Raw genomic sequence first — 26,499 nt, 5'->3', positions numbered from 1 at the left:
TAACACATCATTTGATAAATATTACTATGGGACAATCTTGCACAAATCGACCTAGTTCCATTCCCAACCCAATAAGGCTGTTGTGGGTAATGTGATAAAACTATGTGAATAGACAAAAATTCGAATCCAGAACACTTTTTAGACACGGATTCAATACTCGTATATTATACAATACTCTTTATTGGCACACCTCAGTAAAAAGATACAAAAGAAAAGAATCAATTGATTAAATGTAGAGCAGACCAACAGGCGGTCTTATCGCTAAAGAGCGATCTCTTCCAGACAACCTCATAATATTTAAGTACCCTAGGCAACTCTTAACTACAACTTACGACAATTTAATGCTGATGTTGATACAAGAAAAGTCGGTTAGACAAGATATACAGGGTGATTTCGGGGTCGTGATCCAGAACCACTTTTTCTGACTCTGTAAATGATCCACATTATCATATGGTAGTATTTGATTAAAAGATAATTACTTGAATTATTCTTATTTTTCAAGTAAAATTAATGTTATACTAAGTAATTATGGTCACCCTATGACTTTTGACATACGCTGTATGGAAAGCGACAAGACGTCACATTGAGTAGGGTCACCAAATTGTATGCAAAAATGTTTTTTCCTACTTGTCATCTGGAAAATAATCATCATTATTGGTGATAAACAATAATTAACAACATCATTAGGCTCATCTTTGGATTCTGTATGATGTCTGGCTCTCTTGCTCCACGACCCCGAAATCACCCTGTATAGGTACTTACAGAGTTTGATCTTAGATAATATGTTATTGGGTGCATGCTCTACTTATTAGTAATATTACCTATATGTCTGTGGCTTCAGCGACTACGGTAAAGCAATTTATACAGATGACTACGTGGTTTTTGTCTGCGTTACGTCGTATAATGATACTGTTAGCCTGTGGGACGCATTCTTTGCGCGTTAACAACTTTCTGATATTGTGCGGAGATATAATGTGAACATTATCATATCAAGTGTATTGTTACATGTGAAAATAATATGTAGATAGGTAACCGGATAAAATTAAAGATAACCGGAAGCATTGAAGAATGTTGCAGGAAAAAATGATAACACGGGGCAGGCACACTGAAAAGAAACACAAAGTAGCTTTTTGGCTTTACAAAATATAATGAAATCAATAAGCAATATTATGCACTTACTGTGACTTGTACTGTGGTGATATATCCCTAAGATATGACTATAGGAAACTTGTAAGATGCTCGGAGTAGTGGAAATTGCTTTCGCTTCCGATACAATACGAAACAAAACAATTCTCTTTATTGCTTACCATTAATAATACACCAAGAAACATAAGTTTCCCTACTCCCTTCCCCGTTGAAAATCTCCTCAATTTATCTCCAAACTGCATTAGTTTAAATTGGATCACAACACCAACGTCACCAACATTTCGAACTATACGTAGTCACATAAGTTACTGATCCTCGATTTGTAATGCTGCCCTCTGAGATAGATGCCTTTCACGTCAATTGACTCCGTCACTGTCACATGGGTCCCTTCGCATCAGATCTGGGGATGCTATTCCCATTTCCTATCTTACGCAGTTGCGCGTTCGTCTCAGAATAAACACCAAGAGGTGACCCACGAGATCTGTAGTACCTAACTGTATAAGGAAAGACTACGCGCTTTACTAACCTGAAGTTTGAGATTTACGAAATGTACCAGGTACCTATCGTTCTAAAACTTATCAATCTTATCATAGTAGTTACCTATGGATGGAGATTATTTTATCTCAGGTGAAGAGACACCGAGATTCCACTTACTTACGGGTTGCAATCGGGTTATAAAGACACAGATAAATAAATATTGTCTGTTCCTGTATTTTGTCCTAAAAGATAAGGTTACGTGAGCCTCATAAATTCAGTATAACTACACCTTAAAAACAAAGTCCCCCGCCGCATCTATCTGTCTGTATATTCGCGATAAACTTAAAAACTATATGAACGGATTTCCATGCGGTTTTCACTTATCAATAGAGTGATTCTTGAGGAAGGTTTATGTGTATAATTTGTTAAGGTTTTGTACTACCCGTGCGAAGCCGGGGCAGGTCCCTAGTGTAAATTATACCTAAGTATATTGGTAAATGCCGCTGTAAAGTTTTGAGTTGCGCATTGATTACACCAAAGTCCTTTCAAAATCAGAAAAAAAAAACAAATTAGATCGTCTATGTGACCGTTATACTGGTTCGCCTGTGATCAGCAAACGTTTGGAATGACAAACCAGATTCCTTCACTCCCCATGCGGGGAAATACACTACAATCACATAAATTATTCGCGCACCATAATCTTTATAAGTGACGTTATTGCTCTGGAGTGAGTTGGAGGGGGGTGCGAACTATTATGGGAGGCGGGGCGATAATGAAGACGCACTACAGTTTTATGTACGTGGCATTGTTATTTAATAGTTTAGTCATTTAAATGGGGCTGCATTTCTCGGGGTACGTACAGAATAAACAGAATCGTTGTGTATTTTGATAGAGATGAAACTCTATTTTTTTTATCTGGCTTGTAATTTGTAACTCAAAATACGTTTCTCTATTATATCACGTGTGGAGTGTGCTCAAGCCATAAAAAGATTTCAAATACGGCGTTCACTGAATAAGAGATTTCCTTTGCTAGAATCAATCTTTGTGTTCCTAAAAAGTATTTAAGAAGTGGAGCCACCCAGATTTTTGATGCAGGTGGGGGGTGGGGGGTTTTAAGGGTCGGTGACGTCTGAGGTTAATATTTTTTTAAGTATAGGTTCTATGTCAAGTTTAGTATCATTTTCAACTAAATCAAAGATGTAGACATAGATTTCATCTAAATCGGTTCAGCCGTTATTGATTTCCCATACAATCTTACACCTTCCTTTTCACTTATGAGATTTTTTTTTTAATATAAAGTGTTCGTGACTAGGCGCTGCGTATTTTTGAGAGTTCGACTTTTTCTTGGATGGTGAAATAAAAAATCCGAAATTTAACGTGCTTACTCTTATAATTCTAAAAGCTTAATCTACGTGTCCATGATTCGAGGATATTGGGGTAGAGGGGGACAATATGTCGTGACGTAGGGTGACGAAGGCGTATATAGAGCTCCGTATTGGCCGCGATATGTGTGACGCGACATACGCAACTGAGTCGCTCCTACCAGAGATGTCGCTGTGGGTCTCGTACGGAACATGCCCCCGGCCTTGAAAGATCTGGCTTTCAAGAGGATTCTTGGCCTTCTCTCCTCTCTTCATCAGGCTGAGACACCAAGGGGCAGATTTTGGTGTAGGCGCGTCTTATGATGCCAGATGCGGTATGGATGTCTGCCACTCTTGACACACCGTCTCGCCCAGGGATAGTCTTGACGACGCGTCCTAGATGCCATTTTAGCGGAGGCAGGTTGTCGTCCTTTATGAGAACCAGTGTGTTCGGCTTCAGGTCTTCGCAGTGGCTTCTCCATTTGGATCGCGTCTGTAATTCGGAGACGTACTCCTTGGACCACCGGGTCCAAAAATGCTGCCGTATCTTCTCCACCATCTGGTACCGGTTGAGTCGATGAGCAGGCGCGTGCTGAAGGTCCTCTGAGGCGGGCGATGTCAAAGTGCGACCGACGAGAAAGTGCGCAGGGCTCAGAGGAAGGAAGTCGTGCGGATCCGATGACATGGCGTACAAAGGACGGGAATTCAGGACGGCTTCAATTTGGCTTAACGCCGTGCTAAATTCCTCGAATGTGAGGTGAGCGTTTCCAATAACACGGCGTATATGAAATTTGCAAGATTTTACTCCAGCTTCCCATAGGGAACCAAAATGGGGCGCGTAAGGTGGAATAAAATGAAATTTAATATTACAACTAGTAGCGTAATCTATGATGTCGGGACTACATTGAGACAAAAACTTGGCAAAATCGTGCATTAAACCCACAAAGTTCCTGCCATTATCCGAAAATATTTCGTTAGGCTTGCCGCGTCTAGCTATAAAGCGTTTGAGAGCTAGAAGGTAAGCATCGGTGGTCAGATCACTGACAAGCTCTAAGTGGATGGCTCGCGTAACAAAACATACAAACAAACAAATATATGCTTTAACAGTTTGAGCACCTCTGCCTTTGCGATTTAATATGAAAACTGGCCCTGCATAGTCCACACCACAAGTTAAGAAGGGATATGTAGGCGTAATTCTCTCCTCGGGTAAATTTCCCATGAAAGGAGTAAGGGTTTTCCCTCTTAATCGCTTGCAAACAACACAATCATAAAAGATCTTTCGCGCAAGATTCCTACCACCTAGTGGCCACCAAGCATCATGCAGTTCAAAAAGAAGGGCTTGAGGCGCAGCGTGTAAAAGTTTCTTATGTTCGTGGCGAAATAATAAAAGCGTAAAGTGATGTTTGCTTGTAATTAATATAGGGTGCCTTTTTTTCATACGTAAAGTAGGGGTCATCCATTAATTACGTCACACGTTTAGGGGGAGGGAGGGGGTCAAGAAAATGTGACATATTGTGACATGGGGGAGGGGGGAGACACAAACTTTGTGACGTCACTTTAACTTCATCAGTAACCGAAATTTTTTTTTAAATTATTTTATTCGCTGTACATTTAAATAACAAGTTTTTAAAACGATAATCGTTTTTATTCTTTTAATTTTCTTTCCTAAGCACTTTTGGGTTATAAAATTACTAATATTTATATCGTCAAAAATATTTTGATTAAATATTAATAATACTTAGGTACTTACTTAATTCGATTTGGCGATTTCGTAGAAAAAATGTGACGTCACACTAGGGGGGAGGGGTTTGCCAAATGTGACCAAATGTGACAAGGGGGGGGAGGGGTCAAAAAACCTAGAAATTCGTGTGACGTAATTAATGGATGACCCCGTATTGCGAATAACCAATGCGACCGCCGACTCGCATGACACGATCTTCATCGATAAACAAATTTAATTTACTTAAATTATGCTTAGATTTAACTGTTTGTTTATTAGTCAATAGCTTGTACTCATCTGGGAACGATTCAAATTGAGACAGCCTGACTAATAAATTTGTTGATTCCCGCAGTTCCTCGACGCTAATACTGCCCGCACGCTTATTATTTTTATTGCGCGCGTTGTAAATAAAGCGTAAAACGTAAGATGCGGCGTGTATCATGCGCGAGAACTGAGAAAACCGTTCGAAAGGGAATAATGACACTTCAGTGGTAGCGGTAAGCGCTAATTCTACGTTAGATTTGACCTCCGGCAGTATGTCGTGCGTATCATTCGAACTCGGTAATTTTGGCATGTTTTTAGGGTCAAAGTTAGAATCCTGCAGAAATTCAGGTCCTTTCCACCATAAACTGGATCCAGCCAGGTCTTCCAATCGAACGCCTCTCGAAACTAAGTCAGCCGGGTTAACTTTACCGCTGACGTGGCGCCATGGAAGCCCTTTGGTCAGTTCATGGATCTCAGTCACCCGATTCTGCACGAAAGTTTTTAATAAATTAGGTGCCATGCGCAACCACCCTAAAACACAAGTCGAATCGGAGTAAAATATGACGTCATCAAATTTGCAGTGAAGACTATTTATGACCTTGTCATATAATTTAGCGCCTAGAAGTGCACTGCAAAGTTCTAATCGGGGCGTACTTAGGACTTTAATGGGACATAATTTTCCTTTCGAACATAACAATCGTGAGCATACTTCATCATCATCATTTATTGTGCGAATATAAATGCAAGTGCCATAAGCAACCTGTGACGCGTCTGTAAAGATATGCATTTCTATGCGCGTATAATTATTGCTACCCATTACATAACGCGGCACACGGATAGTACTTATGGCAAGTGATAATGATTTAGTAAAATCATTCCAGGTGCGCATGACGTCAGAAGGGACTTCGTCGTCCCAATCAAGTTTAAGAAGCCATAAACGCTTGAGTAAGACCTTGGCTAGCATAATGGTTGGACTTAGTAAACCTAAAGGGTCATAAATTTGCGAAATATGTGATAAAATAATACGCTTGGTTACTTTGTCATTGGGTTTCATCAAATCAAGTTGCGAGTTAAAATAAAATTGATCATAGTAATTATTCCAACCTATGCCCAATGTCTTTGAATTGCAGTCTTTATCGAACGTTAGTTTAGTTTGCGCGTCAGACAGCAGTGCGAAATTAGACTCTAACGACGGCTCGCTAAAGTTAAATACCCACTTTCGTAACGGAAAACAACCTGATTGCAATGTTCGCGCGGTTTCATTGCATAATCGTAACAATTCAAGTTTATCCTGTGACCCAGTTATCATGTCGTCTACGTAAAAATCTTCGTTAATTATTCTTTTAACGTCGGGATCGGTGCATTCAGTGGCTAACTGTTTTAAACAACGGACACTTAAGAAAGCCGCCGACGCCATACCGTAAGTGACACGATTTAAACGATAAATTTGAATCGGTTCGTCGGGGCTGTCGCGCCAAAGGATCAGCTGAAGGTCGCGTTGATTTTCTGCCATCAGTACCTGACGATACATTTTAGCTACGTCCGCGCAGGCCACGTAACGATGCTGCCTAAAGCGTAAAAGAATCGACAGAAGGTCGCCCTGGATCGCGGGACCTACCATTTGAAGATCGTTCAGTGATGTACCACTACTAGATGCCGCACTAGCATCAAAGACTGCTCTTAATCGTGTAGTTGTGGATTCACGAAAAACTCCATGATGTGGCAAGAAGAAATGCGGTGAGTCATATGACGTAACTTTACTCATGTGCCCTAAATCGAGGTATTCATGCATAAAGTCAGTATATAATTTTTTATACGTTTCTGAACGCTGTAATCGTTTTTCCAGCGCCAGCAAACGACGTTCAGCTTGAGGATAAGTTTCTCCTAGCATTTCGGGTGGCTGCTTGAGTGGCATGCTAACACAGAACCTTCCTTCGCTGTCGCGCGTAGTGGTGCGAACGAAATGCTCCTCGCAAGCCTTCTCTTCGTCAGACAATGCGTCCCGAGTGGTAGGTACCTCCTCAATCTCCCAGAACCGCCGTAATAGCGAATCTGTTGTTTGCGTTAAATTACATTGGATGTGGCCTTCAATGCGTGCGTTTAAATTGATAGGACCTGCTACTACCCATCCAAATTCGGTGTTTAATAAGTAAGGACCGTTACGTAATTTTAATTTTTCCATTGTAAACAAATCCCAAAACTTTTCACCACCTATTAAGATATCGAAATCTTTGTATTCTAAAAATTGCGGATCTGCCAGTTGTATATTTTCTGGAATATCGAATTTTGCGCAATGTTCATATACAACTGGCATTGATGTGTTTATTTCCGATAAAACAAAACAATGTAAATTTGTTGTGTAGTCGCTAATGCGCGATTTTATTTGGACATTGCAGGTTTGCGTACACTGCGTCACAGTGCGACCTACACCGCTTATTTCGTGAGTGGGCTGTACTAATTGTGCGCCTAATAAATCACGTAAGGATTCTTTTATAAAAGATCGTTGTGAGCCGTTATCAATAAGAGCGATAACAGTATGCGGTTTATTATTTTTATCAATCACGTCGATAAGCGCAGTTGACAACAAGACCGGCCTCAAGGTCGGCGGCTGCGAAGGAATTCGCTGACAATGAACATTGACCGACACGGCGGCGGCCGAACTAGATGCAGCGGCGGCCGAAGTGGATGCAGCGGGGGCCGTGACGTCAGCGGGGGGAGGGACGGGAGTGCACTCATCACTAGGAGGATGGATGATTGAATTATGTTTATTATTACACTTGCGACACGGACCGAATACGCATGACTCCACGGAATGACCCGCTCGTAGGCAGTTAGTGCATAACTTGTTGTCGGCAACAAACTTAAGTTTAGATTCGTAGTTAGTATCAAGAAATTTGACACAGGAATAAAGTGGATGATTCATTTTACACATAGGGCACGCGAATTTTGGTTTATGCTGTGATTTTTGTGGTTTGCTGTTGGTAGAAACATTGCAGTGCACTTTGTTATTATTGTAATTATGAGTGGAGCTAGGAGTGATATGTTTTTTGTTCACTTCGTGCTTATCGCGTAAACTCGAACCTTGTGAATGTGATGCCTGCAATGTTTCTAACATATCTGCACGGTTTCGTAAAAATTGCAATAAATCATCCAATTTAATCTTCATCTGAGTGTCGCCGCTCGTAAGGCTACTTTTATGTTGTTCCCACTCGCGTTCAGTGGTTTTATCGAGCTTTGACACTAAGATGTAAATAATCAGAGTATCCCATGACGATGTAGGTTCGCCTAGGACTTTTAAAGCGCGTAAATTTTTTAGTGTTGTGTCAATTAACTTTCTAATAAGTATATGCGATTCTTTAGGCAACGACTGAAGAGTAAATAGTGCCTTGACGTGATTGTGGATTAATAACCTGTTGTTATTGTAGCGATTAAGAAGGAGATCCCATGCCACCGCGTAGTTACTTGACGTTAGTTCGAGCGCTTCTATTACTAACAAAGCACTACCAGTCAGCGATGATTTTAGGTAGTGGAACCTTTGGATGTCACAGAGATCCTTCGAATTGTGAACTAGTGATAAATAAATATCTCTAAATGCGAGCCAGTTTTCATACGTGCCGTCAAAAGAGGGAAGTGATAAAACTGGCAGTTTAATTGCCTTCATTGTTGTGTTTTGCGTAACAGTGGGACTTTTGCTTTCTGTACTATTAAATTGACTTAGAATAGACTCGGCGAGGGCCTGCGCAGTGAAATAACTATCCTCAAACTGTTCTCGTTGCGTTAACTGGTCATCGAGATTTGATTCGAACACATTCGCTTCGATTTGAGTTTGAAGATCGTTAAATTCAGTGTACAGGGTCTCTGCTCCTTGTATGCGTAGTTTTAAATTTATTCTACAAGGCTCAGTTAAAGCGTCTAAATTATCGCTACAGCTTTGAATGTGGGTTGCGAACTTTGTGAGTCTAGCCTTTATAATGCCACGTTTTTTCACCAATTCGCGAACTTGAGGTTCAATCGCGGCATCGCAGATGGCCCTAGCTGGCGATTTATCGCGTGGTTTACTAGTACAGTAGAAACTGGATAAGTGGAATCGCAAGGGACCGGCTGTTTAGTTCCGCTTATCCAGGTTTTCCATTTATCCAGTTTTCCACTAAACCAGGTTCAAATAAAACATTTTCTCACTTACAGAGGCTCTCGCTAACAGAGGTTGTGGATGCTAGTAATGTCGCTTATAGAGGTCACGTATGGTATGATCAAGACTTAAATAATATTTTTTTATTAAATATGTATGTAGATATGTATGTATTAACAAAAATAGGTATGTAATCCTGACTTTAAAAAAAGCAATACTGTAAATAATCCACAGTACCTACTCGTATACAATTTTCAAAATTACAAAAACAAAATCACTCCTAATATTTATTTATGCAAGAGAAACCAGTATGGTTAAATAAATCAATGTACCGATTGTACTTTAATGCAAAAAAAACTGAACGATGTGTGATCTCATACAAAATACGTAGTTAAAACACGAACCATAATGTTAACGAAACAAACTACCCTCCTTGTGACGGTTTATTAAAAATACAAATTTTATAACGCCGAGCTATTCCACTCATAGAGGTTTCGGAGACGGCTGCTTCCAGTTACAGAGGTAAAAATAAGAAATTTTCGAAAAAATGGATTCCGATTATAGAGGTCCCAAAATTCCACTTATAGAGGTAATTCGTTGCCAAGGGACTGGAACCGAGAACTTGGGTCCACTTAAAGAGGTTTTCCACTAACCCAGGTTCCACTTATCCAGTTTCCACTGTATTTGGTACTACAATATCATCTAGCCCCATTTTGGTTAGGTTTAGTATAGAAAGCTGGAGTACTCACGTGTGGACTTTGGACCCTGATGCAACTTCGCGTTGTGTAGCGGCGAAAAGGAGTCCCAATACCGGTCACGCAAAGATTACTCGTCACGGGCTCACTGGAATTGATTAAGCACGGTATTAAGCAACTGAAGACAAAGGGTAAGGTATAGGGTGGCTGGATGTCCGTACCGAAATATGCGCGTTTAAAATCGTTGGATGTCCAGTTCTCGTCCTATAGCTATCCGCAGTTTCCCAAATTAGCGCGTCCTTGGGTGTCTTCGTGCTGCATACGCGCCTTCCGTCCAAGAAGAAATGTCGATGCGCTTTCTCTTCCAAAGGTGCTGCTTCTCAATGGCCTCTCAATTCGTACTCGACGATTGGCGAAGAAACCGTTGATTATATTTGGCGAAGAAGGATCAATATGTTCGTGACTAGGCGCTGCGTATTTTTGAGAGTTCGACTTTTTCTTGGATGGTGAAATAAAAAATCCGAAATTTAACGTGCTTACTCTTATAATTCTAAAAGCTTAATCTACGTGTCCATGATTCGAGGATATTGGGGAAGAGGGGGACAATATGTCGTGACGTAGGGTGACGAAGGCGTATATAGAGCTCCGTATTGGCCGCGATATGTGTGACGCGACTAGGGCTTGCAATTCGAATATTCGAATATTCGAATTTGTCGAATATTCGGCCTGTTTTGATATTCGAATATTCGGCCGCTCAGGTTTCGAATATTCGAATATTTTTTATTACTATAAAAAATCTATTTAATCCGCTGCAGTTACAGTTTCTGTGTGTTTTCCGGGTATTTACAGTGAATGAGTAATGGTAGGTACCCAAATACGAAGGAAATAATATTTTTACTGTATTCCTCTCGATAGACTTCGTGAATACAGTGAAACCTAACTCAATTTGAAAGAAAACGAAATCAAAAAGTATGTTATTTTTACGGTGCATAAGTTTTAAGTTAAAGGGTCATTCTGTTTATTAAGACTAAACCTTGCCCGCACTTATCGCAATTCTCAAATTTGATCATACCAAACCTGCCCAAGTGCCCAACTAGGTAATCTAACTATGCACCTTTAGCTGACAAATAATCCAGTAGTCAACTAACTTTTTCCCTTAAATATTCCAATATTATATAATTAAGCCGACCATTAATTAAGGCCTCTGAGTGACTACAAGTTAATTTAAATCAGAAAATAATTACCTACTAAAAAAAATTTCTTACATACCTAGGTTTGGTTTAGATGATTAAAGTTATATTATTTCACTCAACGGCGCATTTATAATAAAAGTTTTATCTAGAAATATTGAATACGTCTTATTTTGGCGTTTTACTTGTTTTTATAAATGTGGGCATCTCATAGTAGGATGATAAAATCTAGTCAATTAAGTGGATTTCTGCAAAATATCATTAGTTTTAGCAATATGTGAAATAAGCTTTTGAATAAAACGATAATAAACCGATTTCTCGTTCTTTTTCTTATTTTTTATAATATTCGAATAATTATTCGAATATTCGAATATGTCGTCAGAAAAAGTCGAATATTCGAATACCTGAAAGTTTCGAATATTTGCAAGCCCTAGACGCGACATACGCAACTGAGTCGCTCCTACCAGAGATGTCGCTGTGGGTCTCGTACGGAACATGCCGTATCCTATGTTCTTCCCCGGGACTCAAAATATCTCTATACCAAATTTTATCTAAATCGGTTCAGCGGTTGTTGGATCCCCATACAAATTTCCACCTCCCTTTTCACACCCTTAAGGGATGATTTTTGAGATTAAAAGTATGCTATGTTATTCCCTGGGACTGAAATTATCTCTGTACCAAATTTTAACTAAATTGGTTTAGCGGTTTAGGCGTGAAGAGGAATTAAAAAAAAGTATTTTTTTCATATTTTATGTGTTTTTACTTCGGAATAGTGTCATTATAATATCAGAAATGAATTCGGCATCCCCGATTTATACGAAAACGATACCAAACTTGGCTTAGTAGCTTAAATAACATAGATATCAAGATCAAGTTGAGAGCCCCCCCCCCCCCCCTAAAAATTTACATCAAAAATCTCGGTGGCTCCACTTTTTAAATCCATCCTTGGGTCCTAAGGACCAATCCGGCTAAAGGAAATCTCTTGTTCACGCAACGCCGTATCCCACCCCCAACACCTTCCGCTAATAAAACTGTTGTTAAACTTGCACTAATTAATATTTTCAATTAGCTATAAGATTACCGCGTTGTGACTAAGTAGGCACTAGTTTATACGAAAGCGACTGCCATCTGACCTTTCAACCCAGAGGGGAAACTAGGTCTTTGGGATTAGTCCGGTTTCCTCACGATGTTTTCCTTCACCGAAAAGCGACTGGTAAATATCAAATGATATTTCGTACATATGTAAGTTCCGAAAAACTTTTTTTTTTTACTGATACATCATTTTATGATACACACATTTTCATGATACACTATTTAAAAAAAAAAATTAAACGCTTATTCCATAAACCGACTGTATGAATCGATTATCAGCTCAAAGATTATACCTGTTGCTAAAATCCAGATATACCTATCCAAAATCAATCCAAAATATTGACACATGATTTAGCTCTCCTTCCCACATTCTGATACATAAGAGCAAATACAATATGTGGATATTCGACTTGGAAACAAATAGCCACGGCTAATCTTAAACTCGTGATATCTCATAACTACGGACGCCGCAACAAATGAGTCGCCATGAATACTAACTTATTCCGACGATTTGTCTCGGGATAACTCGTAAAACACATTTATTTTATTTAATCACATTATTATAAAGGCTTCTGTACAAATCGATAAGAAGAGAGAGAGAGAGTTTAAAGTGTTATATACTATACAGCATCATTAATCATTCTACTTGGACATAGGTATTGATAAGTAGATTATCGAAATATGTTCGAACAGGCTTAATTTAACATGTAATTCTAATTTAAACACGAAAAGAAATAATCCATGTGATGAAATGTATTTATTTGGGCGTAAATTATTCCGTTTAAGGCCCAGTAGGTCCGTGTTCTTCTCTCACTCTTATTCAGCGTAAGCGTGATTGTCTCTAAACTAGTCTTCGTAGAAATCAGTAATAAATAACACATCCGGGGCAGAATTTCTACCTTTATTACACCTCGTTAAATTATAAAAAAAAATCTGCTTAATTTTGTGTCACATTTACTTACTTTCGTAATTTTTTTTTACGATTATGATTTTGTCGACACCTTTACTTTGACTTGGTGTAGGTATAGTAGGTACTTATCACTTATGTTTTAAAATTTAGTAGTCCCTATTAGGTTTTCGTTAAATATTAGTTACGGTTCTTTAACTGCGTGTTTGTGTTTTACATTCGTCGGGGATTATTTAAACAAGGTGTTCAAATAGAAAGAACACAGTGTTTTAAGTTCCAGGTGGTTCCAGTCTTCCACATGCACTGTGAAATATTCACAGACCAACCCCTATAGACCGAGATTATAGGACGACTCGCGGTCACCGCCCGTATGGTGTATAGGTCAAATATAAGATTGTTCGCGCGCCGCTCCGATCAGTTGCGCCCAAGGTTACGACCTGTTAGCAGTGTGCACGAGTCTAAGAAAATAAATCGTAAACTATTGAATTCATTGGGAAATCATGGGATATTGCAGCGTAAAATGGTGTGGCAAGTCATCTAAGACATCTACTTACGAAACAGATGGAATAACATCCCACAGGAAAATCAAATTCATTATTTCATTGAATAATGTTTCTTGTCCGCGGGGTTCATTTTATACTGGTCAGTAAGCAGAGGCGAAGTATGTCCGTCCCTTTTCGTCAACTTGAAAATGCAATGCGCTATCCCTTTCCCTTTCGACTAGTGATGTGACGATGATGCTTTTTCAGTTGCGGAAACTTCGTGCTTCGTCATACCGTATTGTACCATTTTAGACATAATATATAGGTAATACGTTGTGTAAGTTTTTTAGAATACTCTAGGCCAGCGGAGCAGTTAGGCCGCATGTCACGAGATGGACCTGATGATGAACTTCAAAGAAGTGCGAGGAACTCGGTGTTGGTTTATGATAGACATATGTTGTATGGGTTTTTTAGAATCCTCTAGGTGAGCAGTTAGGTCTCATGTCACGAGATGGACCTGATGATGAACTCCAAAGAAGTGCGAGGGAACTCGGTGTTGGTTTGTGATAGACATATGTTGTATGGGTTTTTTAGAATCCTCTAGGTGAGCAGTTAGGTCTCATGTCACGAGATGGACCTGATGATGAACTTCAAAGAAGTGCGAGAGAACTCGGAGTTGATTTGTAATAGGCATATGTTATTGGCCCATTTGAATATGTTTTCAATACAACCTTCTATGACCTTAATAAAACGGACAAAAGTAAATAATTGTATGAGATTTTGGCGACACTTTTTTCTCGTATCGAAAGAGATTGCGATTCTGAGTGGAAATAATATAAAAATTCTAAACTTTAAAATTCATGGGTACTTTAAACAGAAATGCCCTAATATGTTAAGTAAAAATTTCAGGTACATTATTAAATTACTTAATGAAATATTAAATTAATCAATATAATTATTAAGTAAGTTTACTCTAAGTATACTAAATTGGTAACAATTTTACCACAATAAATTTCGGTATCACTGGTAGCAGTACCCACTGCCTGTAATGAACATGTCCCATCCCTACGCTTACACGTGTCAGCGCGCCATGTTTGAAACGACCAATCGCAACGCCGTGAGCACCTCTCCCGCACCTCACAGTTTGGTGATTTGCGTCGGGAACAAAATGGCCAATATTAGGTTTCTAGAGGCGGTGTTCTGTGGAAATATTACATCGCCATGTCGAATGTACGGTCACAGTTTAAGCTACCAGGTATTGTTTATTTTAACAGAATATGTGTTAAAGTTGATTAAAGCTTTAGTTACATAACACACACACACATACTTATAGGCCACGTGATTTTAGTTTTGATGTAGAACTAAAAGGCGCGAACCATCTACTTTCCCATACAAAACGGCACAACCTGATGTTAATGAATTATTAAGAAGTATGAAGGAACAAGTTAACTTTAGTTCCACAAGGACTTCTGCAATTTCATTGATTCGATTGTATAAGTTAACTATATTATTCTTTGCTTCACACAAAGGAAAAGTAAAATTCACTGCAAGTTTCAATAAAATTTTCAGTTTATTAACTTATACTAGCAAGAATTGTAGTCGATCTTGCGCGAGTACTTTAACCTAACCTAAACCTATATTACCCTATACTACTCTAACCTATATTACTCTAACCTAATAATGCTAACGTTGTAAATATTAGGTGCATAATTCATTGTCTCAGGCGTGCGGAATTTACTGTAGGAATAGCTAAGGAACAATTACATTGTCATTAATATCAGTAATTGTAAATATTTCAGCTGTTTCTATTGTTGGTGTGGTAGATTATTTGGCGTTGTCAGGGAGTTGTCAGGCGTGAAGAGTCTTCGAAATATGGAGAAGGCCGGAAAAAGCAAAATTGTAGATGGCGTTCTTCTAGATAGATAGGAAGCCCTTAACTACTAAAACCAGCATGTAAAGGCTCTTCTGAGACAAAAACCTTCTCCAGAGTTTTTAACTACCTACAAGGTTTTCGGAAATACGTGGATTCTCATTTCATTTCAATATTTAGCTTTTTTAAGGACCTTCTTTCGCAATGTTATTTTGACAGTGCCTTTCCCATTGTCAGATAATGAAGTTTTATTTAAATTCCACCAGGGACCCAGAAAACAGTCCAGTGACGTACTCCATGTCCAGCCTGTTGGACTCGCGGTCGGCGGGCATGTTCACGGTGGACGCGCGCTCGGGGGTCATCACTACGCAGGCGAAGCTGGACAGGGAAAGGCTGGACGTGCACTACTTCAGGGTGGTAGCGCAGGATGACACGTTCCCGCCGAGGAGTGGGACTACAACGCTGCAGGTAACTACTCCATGTTGAGCCTGCTAGACTTGCGGTCGGCGGGCATGTTCACGGTGGAGGCGCGCTCAGGGGTCATAACTACACAGGCGAAGCTGGACAGGGAAAGGCTGGACGTGCACTACTTCAGGGTGGTACTGGTAGCGCAGGATGACACGTTCCCGCCGAGGAGTGGCACTACCACGTTGCAAGTATAAAGATAAAGAACAGGCGCAAATTTCAACTACATCTTATGTCTTTCATGAGATAAAGCCCGCTGATAAGCAGATATCGCCGGAAGGCGCTCTTCGTTGTGTATTTAAGGGCATTGTTTATATTTTACTATTATTTATTATGTTAGCGTCAATTGAAATACTTGAAGTTGAAGTTTCTACTGTATACCTTTTACGATTCACGAGGCTCGAAAAGCGGAGGCTTAATAGTAATAACTGGATCAGTTTGTCACCCTTCATTTACGGAACCCTAAAAAGGAAGTCATGCGGTAGATGGATGGAAAAATTAACTACAATGTAGCTTCCTGCCAGGACCATAAGTCTGGGAACTCAAACTTACAAGGTACGTTAATAAGTTATGTCCTGTATTTAGTGGTTAAGTGGTACCCGTAAAAATTTGTTGAGTGCATCCTAAGCAAGAGCTTTTTGTTAAGTTTATTTACACACTGGGTAGACGTACGTGTAAAGGTACAACAACTCACCACGTTTAACCTTTTTGTTTGGTGTTATTGTAAAGGTAAGTAGGTGGTTTTCCGTATTAAAAAGACTAAAATATGTATGTATACTTTACACGTAGATATTATTTACTAGGTACTGAATAACCATCGTAACGATGCTAACGCACCACGCTATCATCATATATTTTTCATATTTATCAACCGTATAAATATTAATATAAAATACGGCAACATTTATATTTTATATCCACAGAGTTGGTAAACTAATATTATTCGCCAACGACAGGTATTTAAATCTCGTTAAAATTAACTGGTGTCGCGCCATTGCCGAGTAAGCGAATACTCAAGTGTTTACAAGATACTAATAGGTACTAGATGTCCATAACTTCCGTAAACATGCACTCCTGGTGACAGGGTGATTATCCTCACGCTTATGTAAATACATAAAACATTCACGAGATCCTTTCTAAATTCTATAAAGTCTGATAAAACATATGACTTGTATTAAATTTGATAGCCAATATTACCATTCTCGTTTGCATCGTAAATGTTAAGCGGACATAGATTTTCTGCTGTATACTTTAAAGTTTAAGCAATCAATTATTGACTGTAGAAAACTCTGCCCGCGACTTTGCCTGCGTGGAATGATGACGATTATTGATGAAATTATTCTAAGTATGTCCTTTCCCGAGCTTCAAACTATATCCATTCCTAAATCGGTTCAGGTTTAAATGCGAAGAGGTAACAGACAGACAGAGTTACTTTAGCATTTAATATTATTAGGATTTTACTACTTCTGGTAAAACAGGTTTTTAGAAATACGTCAGTTTTAATAATTCCCCTTCCCTTTTCTTATATTTGGCTTTAACTTTTAATAAATAATAAAGTTCACTATCAAAGAACGCTAAAATGGGTGGCAATTTTAAAATATTACCAGCCCCGTCTTTTTCGTTACTCTTTCCACTTCGTTTCTATACCTACACCTAAGTTACTCGGAAAATGGCTCATTCCTCATTCTCTTTTTCTTTGAATTGCATCCGCAGGAAAATGTGATACTTTTCTAAGGGCCAGTTGCACCAACCACACTTAACAGACTGATCAACATCACTCATCAGAGAACTATGAAAATTCCCATACCATAAAATTTTGCAAACGCTTTAACGGTGATAGACCCTAAGATATATTTATTTTATGTGTTGTTATACCTACTAGTAACATACTAAAGTTCCTAATTGTTGCTAGATCAACGTCCTGGACTGCAACGACCACGCGCCAGTGTTCGAGATGCAGCAGTATGAGGCCTCAGTCAGAGAGGGCGCCAGTCCCGGCACGACCGTCCTCACGCTGAAGGCGGCCGATCAGGACATTGGGAAGAATGCCGAGGTAATCATCATAATTTTAAAAGCCTGGCTCTTGGTGGAGTAATCGCCATTCCGTTCTTCTCTCTGCCACTGTTTTGAGCTTCTCATACGTAACTACATTGATTTTATCTTTAGCTTGGTCTAAAAACGCACGTCTCGGCCTTCCTCTGCCTCTCTTTTTTTCTATTCTTCCTTCAATTATAGTCTTTATGTAAGTATCGTGCTGTATCAGGTGCCAGGTGAAGATATAAAAACAATATTTATGTCATGTTATTTAGCATTATTCCTATATACTTTAAACATAAATATGTATAGAAAATTGAGTTTAGAAAAGATGTTTTACTTCACAAACACCTATTACTAACAGTTTACCGTATAACTGAAGAACAACCCAAGTATCTGCTACAGAAAATACCTACACGCTTTTTGAATTATAAATATGGAAACCAGCCGCTCTATCATTCACAAACTTTTACTTAAAATCTCACAAGTTTTCTCTTTTAGGTGGAATACTCAATAGAGTCCGTGACAGCCGATCATTTGGACGACTCTAACGATTCCATCGACAACGAGCGTTCAGAAGAGGTCTTCAGGGTGGACGGGCGAAGCGGGGCACTGCTTACTAGGGCCCCACTGGATAGGGAAAAGGTGGCGCGCTACACGGTTATAGTGAGGGCCACAGACCAGGCCAGTCCTGTGTCAGATAGGCTGTCTAGCACGTAAGTACCTATTATGGAAGGTTTTTTTTTATGTATCTTTAAAAACTGAACTAAGAATGATTTAATTTGGTATGTTTTTTAAAGGGTACAGCCTGGCAAAAAAGAGTAAAATTAAAAAGTGGCAACACTGTAGTGTCGTCCCGTTCTCATATATAAATTAATTTGAAAGGGACGACACTACACTGTTGCCACTTTTTAATTTCTACTCTTTTTTGCCAGTACTGTACTTACAATACGCGGCAAGTCCGCTTTTATACTGTCTGATTATTTTTTAAATTTTGTATCATCAAACGAAACGAACCAGCATGCATCCAAATCACTTAATTTACTAAAATTGAGAATTTATTTATATTGCAATATAGATAAACCTCGTTACTAAATTGCAATTAAATTAAATTGGTAAATTTAATTCCGTCATATTGTGATAAAACTAATCATTATACTTCAAAGCAGGTAAAGCTTTGTCATATCCGAAACCTTACCATGACAGACTGTCGCCTCTATCCACGCCATATGGCAATCAGTAAAAAATCGCTTCTTAATATCGGGTTTCATACGTCTTCCTTCTTAGTGCAACCAAGTCGCACAGCTTCCGTAGGCACAGTCAAAATTGAACCTTATATACGAACATTACGTGTTTATTTGCAGTGCGACCGTGCACGTGAACATCCTGGACGACAACGACAACTATCCGCAGTTCAGTGAGAAGACTTACACCGTCACCGTGGACGAGGACATCAATGTTAGCGACAATCCTGTTATCGCTAGGATCAAGTGAGTTTAACTGATATAAAGCACTTCATTTTTTTTATTTCGATTAGGATATATTATCTTTGTTTCGATCAGGATTAAGTACCACTGTTGTTTGGTTGCAAGTTGATAGCAGGAGGTTGCGTACACTTGTACCTACACCTAAGCTACAGAGCGCTTTCTTTCGATACTATGTTCCCCCGAGTTGTAAAGGACCGACCAGTGGTCGGCGACCACGCCATTACTTGACCGCCGGTGACTGCCACACTACGAATCTACCGGCTACCACGTACGTGACGTACCTCTTTTTCACATCGAGGTCGAGGCCTTGGAAAAGTGACGGCTAAACTCTTCAAGTAAATATATGATTCAGAAAATAAACAAAACACGTTACCGTAAAATGGGGTGAGTAGGGTCAAAACTGATATCCAAACCTCGATAACATTTTATTTTTACATATGAAAACTGAATGGTTGTATATAATAAGTGTTCCGGACGTTTGTATTTTAGTTTTTATTTTATTTTGGCTAGGTCCATTTCATAACTTTGAAGATAAAGAGGAAAACCCACCTCACCCCGTAGTGCCTCGTATTTGGGGTGAGAGGGGTTTTCATACAAAGGTGATTTTGGAAGATTGTTGGATCGATTTTTTTTTTATTATGCGTATTACTATAGCTCCATTTTAAATTGGAATACATATATAATATAATACCTTAAAATCCCTTCTCACCCCCTTCTCAAACCTTCTCTCCCCATTCATAAACCACCTCTCCCCGCGAAACCTACTCACCCCGTTTTACGGTACGTATCTATTTTTTTTCATGGAGGAAACTTCACACTGTTAGCAGCACACATCGTTATAATCAACACGCTCCCACTGTCGCCCACCCTACGCTACGCATTTCAAAAAAGTATTCACATGGCTCTCGTTTACTCACATTTTACACTTTATAACTCCATACTACTTATGTATTCAATAAAGTTTAATAAACGTTAAATTAATAAGCTTAATTTTATTTTATTGCCCCATAAAGTTTCACATTTAAGCTACACGGCAATGATTAATATAATCTAGGCTTTTAAGTAGCTTAATTTGGCTGACGGAGCAGGATACTAAAATACATGAATCATGATCATACTCGGGAACGTTATAAAGGCGTAATAAAATTACCGGTTTATGTGGTACTCATAAAGAGCTCAATTGAACCGAAGTTTATTACGTTTATTCCCTATTGAAGTTATTTAATTACAGTTTAAGCTTCGAACTGTGACTTAAAACAACAAATCGAAACTCAAAAGCTAGAATATTTTCATGCCTAGCGAGTAAAGTTTTACCCGCCCGTGGCACGCAGAGCAATTTCGAGTTTCGTGCTTGTAAATGGAAAACTATTTAATTATACCAAAACTATTTGGTGTAAGTTAAGTGTATAGTAAACGATTATAACTTCTCACTATATATTATTATAACGCTTTTGTTTCACTACGTAGTTTAGACCGCCCGCAGAGCGACGCGCAATTTAGTTTCATGCCTGTAAATTGTTATTTACTCGTACCTACGTGGGTTTTGTTTTATTTGCGGCGCCCATTATCCCAGTATGATTAGAATCTATGAGAGGCGCATTTGCTGTATATTTATGTTGTAAATAAACCTCATGTTCACATAACCACTATAGGTACTGGGAAAGGCTTTATTGAATGTAGTTACTAGTGCATACAAACTTAATATACATAACTAGAAAAAAAAAAACATAATTAAATAACTAACCTACAAAACTTAAAAACTAAATCTAAAAATAAATAAAACTAAACTTAAAATAAAAAAAATTACAAAATATCCCCCTGCGGAATGGTGCCGTAGATGCTGGCAGCATTTCCTCGCTGTATCGCAATACTTATTCTTTGTGCGAGGAAGCTGCTAGATCTACGGTCACCAGTGGCGTCAGCTATCCTTTTTGATAGATCCTTAAAAAGGGTAGACGCGTTCGGACCCCACGGGCCAAGGGTCTCGACACCAAAAGGTACGAAATCGTATTCGGGGCCGAGACCCCTATATTTGTTTTTTTTTTATTTTTCGGCCGCCTCTGCTGCCGCGCCGGCTTTTGAAGTAGTGCCGTGGAGATGAGACGGGGCTAGGGTGTCCACACAGGTGGCGTCCCACACCAGCACCCGACCCATCTTCCACGGAATTAGTGACATTCCGCCTGGTCTCTTACAATACCAGGAGGCTCGAGAAGAGCCGGTACGTTGACGCTGGTAAGAGACCGGCGGAGAATATCGTTAAGCGCGGCGTGTCTAGAGAAGCGGCCGGCGCTCCTTTGGCAGGAGAGCCCGTGGTGTCCGAAGGCGTCGACGTCAGTGCCGCAGGGGCACCTATGTGGAGCACAGACCCGGACGCCGAGTCGCAGGCAGGCCGCAACGCGCAGAGTGTGCGGCTCCAGGAAAGTGCCGGTATGCACCGATGGGAAGGCGTGCAGCCAGGCGCCGGACTCCCTGGAACCGGCTGCTAGCATTCTGGCGCGTGCAGAACCTGTACTGCGGCTTAAAAGATAGTCATAAGTAATTTTGCATTGTATGTCGTCCCAGGCCCTTTGCGAATTTAGATTTTCGGGAAAATCCTTACCCGGGCAGGCGATGGACCAGGCGTTTTTAGACTCCGTTAAGCCAGTAATCTCATAGTTTGGAGGACAGGCCCTCAGGATTTTACCTATGAGAGTTGCTGAACTATGAACGGAAGATAAAAACGCCGGTGTAGAAACACTTGAAATTTTGCGGATCCCTAATCCACCGTGGCGAATGGGAAGGGATGCCTGGGTCCATGACTCTTCGCTAAACTGCAGGTTCAAAATTGATTCCAAATTAGTTTTTATCAAGTCGTCCAAAGGGGTTAATAAATTTAGAAATTTTGTAAAAGGGCAGCAGCGAAGTACATACATTAATTTTGGTACAAAAAGGCAGAATTTGATAATAGTTAAAGCGAAATGCGGACTAATTTCGAGAAGACGACTTTCATAAGTTTGAAATTTAGAGGTAGTATCGCATGTGAATTTTGAGTAGGATTCTTCAAAGATAGGAGACCCAAGGAGGCAGAGAGAGTCTTTGTCTGTTATTTTGATTTTTGGTGTAAGCAGATCAAATTTTGGTTTTATATCCGAAAAATTTAAAGAGGTATTGTTAATAAAAAGTTCACACTTGTTATAGTTTAATTCTAGACCAATTGTTAGGTACTAGTTTTGTTAAATGTTTGAATGTTGAATTTACTCATTTAGAGGCAGGTTAGTTGTAAATATAAATTACGGCAAACATAGGTTAAAATTAAAATCAATCCTCAAATCTTCAACATCAACATCTAAAAAAACGAAATGGAGACCCACGCGCATATAATATGGCCCCCATCGTTATACATACAGTACCTAACTAGAAATGCAAAAGAAACCTCATTGGTTTTCCAATTACTTACTGTAACTGACTGTCCATTTTCACAATATTTTTGACCAAAGCATGTTGCTAAACATTTACGTATGTACTTACATCCTGCGTATTTTTCAGAGCAACTGACGCGGATGCGGGCACAAACGCAGCGATTCGCTACGCTATCATCGGAGGCAACACGCAGATGCAGTTCTCCATCGACAGCCTGAGCGGGGACGTGTCGCTTGTGAAGCCCCTGGACTATGAGCAGCTGAGGAACTACCGTCTCGTCATCAGGGCTCAAGGTAAGAGAACCTTAAATAATTAAACTTTCATTTGTGTGTGGTGGTCAAAAATAATGGGCATACGTCGCACTCCAGCGGGCATTTTGCGGGCATGTCATTGGTAAGGTTCACAATAGTAGATTGTACAACAAGGGCCATAAAGTGACCCATTTTTACCCGAGGCAATTTTTTGGTGAGCGAAGCGAAGACCAAAATAGTAGACGAGGGTAAAAATGGACATTTATGCCCTTGTTGTACACTCTGCTTTTCACTTCGATTGCGAGGAAAATAATTATATTCTTCACGGCAATTTACACCACAAAATTGTCGTAAAGCGAAAGAACATAATACATAACCAATTCCCGCCAACTAACTTTTTAATTATTTCTTTTTAATTTTCAACATGTGATCAGAGTTTCAGACGCTTGGTTTTCTGCCAAGTCAAACATTTCGGAGCATTTTTGAACGATAATCGACTCCTATTTTATGTGATTTACTAAATTTAATGACAGGAAATACGGATTTCTAATAAATTGTAGCAAAAATAAAATAATATAACAGGTTTTGTCATCTACACAATTTTATTGCTCAATAAAATTGTGCAATTTATGTTTTAACTGTTTGGCTGTTGAGACCAATTACCTTAGTCTTAGAAGAAAATTTTACTTTTATGCTCTAGAGCATAAAATGCGATTTTATGTCGTCTACGCACGACATAAAGGTGCACTTTTTGAGCATGAGAAGTGAAAATCAATTTTCGAGTTGTCAGAATAAAGTATTTGTACCCACTTAGTATTTGGTACCTAGTATTTGGAATGTGCAATTCCAAATACCTGAGCAACTAAAGTTGTACGTTAGTTAGGTATCTTTTTTTATATCCATTCAATTTTAAATAAAAATAAGGTTGATTAATATGTAGTATATCTGATATAACAACTTACTTACAGCCATATTCGAACAATAAGATACGTCAAATACTAGATATTGAAACGATATGGATTAGATATGTCAGTGTCAAACAAGTGTCAAAAGTGACGTTTTTGTTTGAAGAAACGTCAACTTTGACACTAGTTTGACACTGACATATCCAATCCATATCGTTTCAATATCTAGTATTTGATGTATCTCATTGTTCGAATACGGCTGTTAAGCATAAGTATTTTGCGAATATATTAGTCATATTTTTTTTCAAATTTTTGTGCAGTCAAGGGTCCTTCGTCATGTCAGCTATTTATTACATTTTTTAAGTGGCCACTTAAATGGACTTATCACTTCAAAGAGTATTTACATATGATAATGGGTTCAAACTCCGGCTTTATAGAGCAGAATAAATCATTCTCGACAAAAACTTTTAAAGATGACTAATAATTCGATCAGGATCCTTATCATACACAGACAAGACCACTTTGAGGCCACACACAGACAGTTTACGACAGTGAGAATTTGTCATCTATCAAGTCCCTGGTCTACAAGCAGCTAAGAAACTTTCGTCTGATCATCAGGGGTTTTGTAAACTGACTTGTGTTATAATGTATAAGCAATGCTGCGGCGGAAGACAGAGTTTAACGATGATTCTGACTGCACTTTGCTCGGATGTGCTTTCGGCGTGATCCGAGTACGTGCAGTCAGGTGTGCTTTAATGGCATAAATTCAAAACTTTAAAAATATACTAATGTTCCTAATATGTTTCAGATGGCGGCAGTCCCTCTCGCTCGAACACGACGCAGCTACTCGTGAATGTCAAAGACGTGAACGACAACTCGCCGCGATTCTACACGTCGCTCTTCCAGGAGTCAGTCAGCGAAAACGTCCCCTCCGGCTATAGCATCGTTAGGGTACGTCTGGTACTGGCGTTGGCATTTTGATTGTCCCGTGTGGACGGGCCTTTAGAATTTACACATCTAAGGGCGGTATTCCTTCTGTCCAATATCATTGCTTCTCACTCTCTCATTAAGCAAAATGTGAGACAAAATACACATTGGACAAAGAAATTGGACAGGTGGAATGTCATCCAACATACATTAATCTTTGATGTATACAAAAACGGTACTAAGTGTAACTAGTTACTATATCCAATTCATCAATAATATTTGGCATCAAATATTTTTCCCTATATTTATATTTCATATGATAAGGAGAAAGTAGCAAAACACGTTACACGTGGATTTGTGTACCTACCTTATAAAGATTTCAGTTATCGTATTTTTTCCCCAATAACTACTGATGTATAATGGAGGAAAATGTCGTGTAAATATGGAAATCCCCAATAACAAACATGTTTATACTTACATAAATATAGCGATGAAGGTGCTCGACGGCGACGATGTGAATGATAAAATAAATAAATAAAATAAAATGCGTTTATTTTCAGACAACAAGGTCCATAGTATTTAGTACGTACTTAAAATAACAAATATAAACTAAAATTACAACTTAAAATTAAAAACTAAAATTATTAATACTAAACTAATAGGTACTACAACTAAAATGAGTTAGTATTACTTAATTTAATAACAAAAAATCTAAAACTAAAAGCCCTGCATGACAGCCGTGCGAGCGGTTCACCGAGGCGCACGTACAATCGGAGCATGCAGCTCGTTAAACCTGCCGAGCACGGCGCTGTCCTGCCTCCCGGCCACGACCTGTAGGAGACTGTTGGGGCTTCCCCTAACCCGTCTGATGAGCGACGCGACTTTGTTGCGCATAAGCGCATAGAAGTCATCAATGCGCGCGTCGGCAAACATGCCTGACGCGCTGCAGTAACGAGGAAGCCCCACCATCGCCCGGAACAGGTTATTATACAATATTCGAAGGGTATTGTACGCTCTTTGGGTATAGTTGGTCCACAGACTGCTGGTGTAGAAAGTTTGGCAGTATGCCTTAAAAAGCGTGACCTTGACCTCAAGTGAACAGCCAGCAAATCTGCGAACCAGCATGTTCCCTCTTACAGACAAAGCCCTTCGTTCTCTTTCGATGTCACCATCATCCTTTAACTCCTCATTTACAATGTGCCCAAGGTATTTAAATTGCGAAACTCTCTGCAATGGCGAGCCATTGAGATATACTGGAGGAATAACTGCTGGCGGCTTATTTTTGCCTTTAAATACCAAGAGCTCACTCTTTTTGGAGTTGTATTTTAACCCATGTTTTTCAGCATAACCTATGCTGCATAGGTCTCACAGATCGCAATTAATTTACGCAAACCCCCAATCGTGGGCCCCAACAGCACCATGTCGTCTGCGTAGCTTATGTTATTAAAACAAACTCCGTCCACATGACATCCAACATAGGTGCTGCTGAGTTCCTCGATCAGCTGATTCACGTAAATCAGCTGATACACTGCTGATGATGGTTACACTATTTATTCTGCCAAGCTTATGCTAGAAGACACACAATAGGAACTACTCTCTAGTCTCCCTACATATTAGGAAAGAGAATAATATCTATAGTCTGTCAAGCCAAAAGCGGCAAATTTAAAAAATGTAGGTGCCAAGGTTTAACGTCTCATA

At 39.3% G+C, this 26,499-nt stretch overlaps 1 protein-coding gene across 1 annotated transcript in view; it reads left to right on the top strand.

Moving 5' to 3' along the window:
• Window positions 1-26,499, top strand: part of LOC134793512 (protocadherin-like wing polarity protein stan) — a 79,510-nt gene that overhangs the window by 12,779 nt on the left and 40,232 nt on the right. Inside the window, exons 3-8 of the mRNA XM_063765089.1 lie at window positions 15,600-15,801; window positions 17,711-17,851; window positions 18,334-18,548; window positions 19,197-19,322; window positions 22,845-23,011; window positions 24,683-24,825. Coding sequence (XP_063621159.1) covers window positions 15,600-15,801; window positions 17,711-17,851; window positions 18,334-18,548; window positions 19,197-19,322; window positions 22,845-23,011; window positions 24,683-24,825 — 994 coding nt within the window. The remainder of the gene's footprint in view (window positions 1-15,599; window positions 15,802-17,710; window positions 17,852-18,333; window positions 18,549-19,196; window positions 19,323-22,844; window positions 23,012-24,682; window positions 24,826-26,499) is intronic.

The sequence above is a fragment of the Cydia splendana genome, chromosome 9 (genome assembly GCF_910591565.1).
Source record: "Cydia splendana chromosome 9, ilCydSple1.2, whole genome shotgun sequence".
Taxonomy (NCBI): Eukaryota; Metazoa; Arthropoda; class Insecta; order Lepidoptera; family Tortricidae; genus Cydia; species Cydia splendana.
Note: the sequence above shows the minus strand (reverse complement) of the source record. Positions and strands in the feature narration are given on the sequence as shown.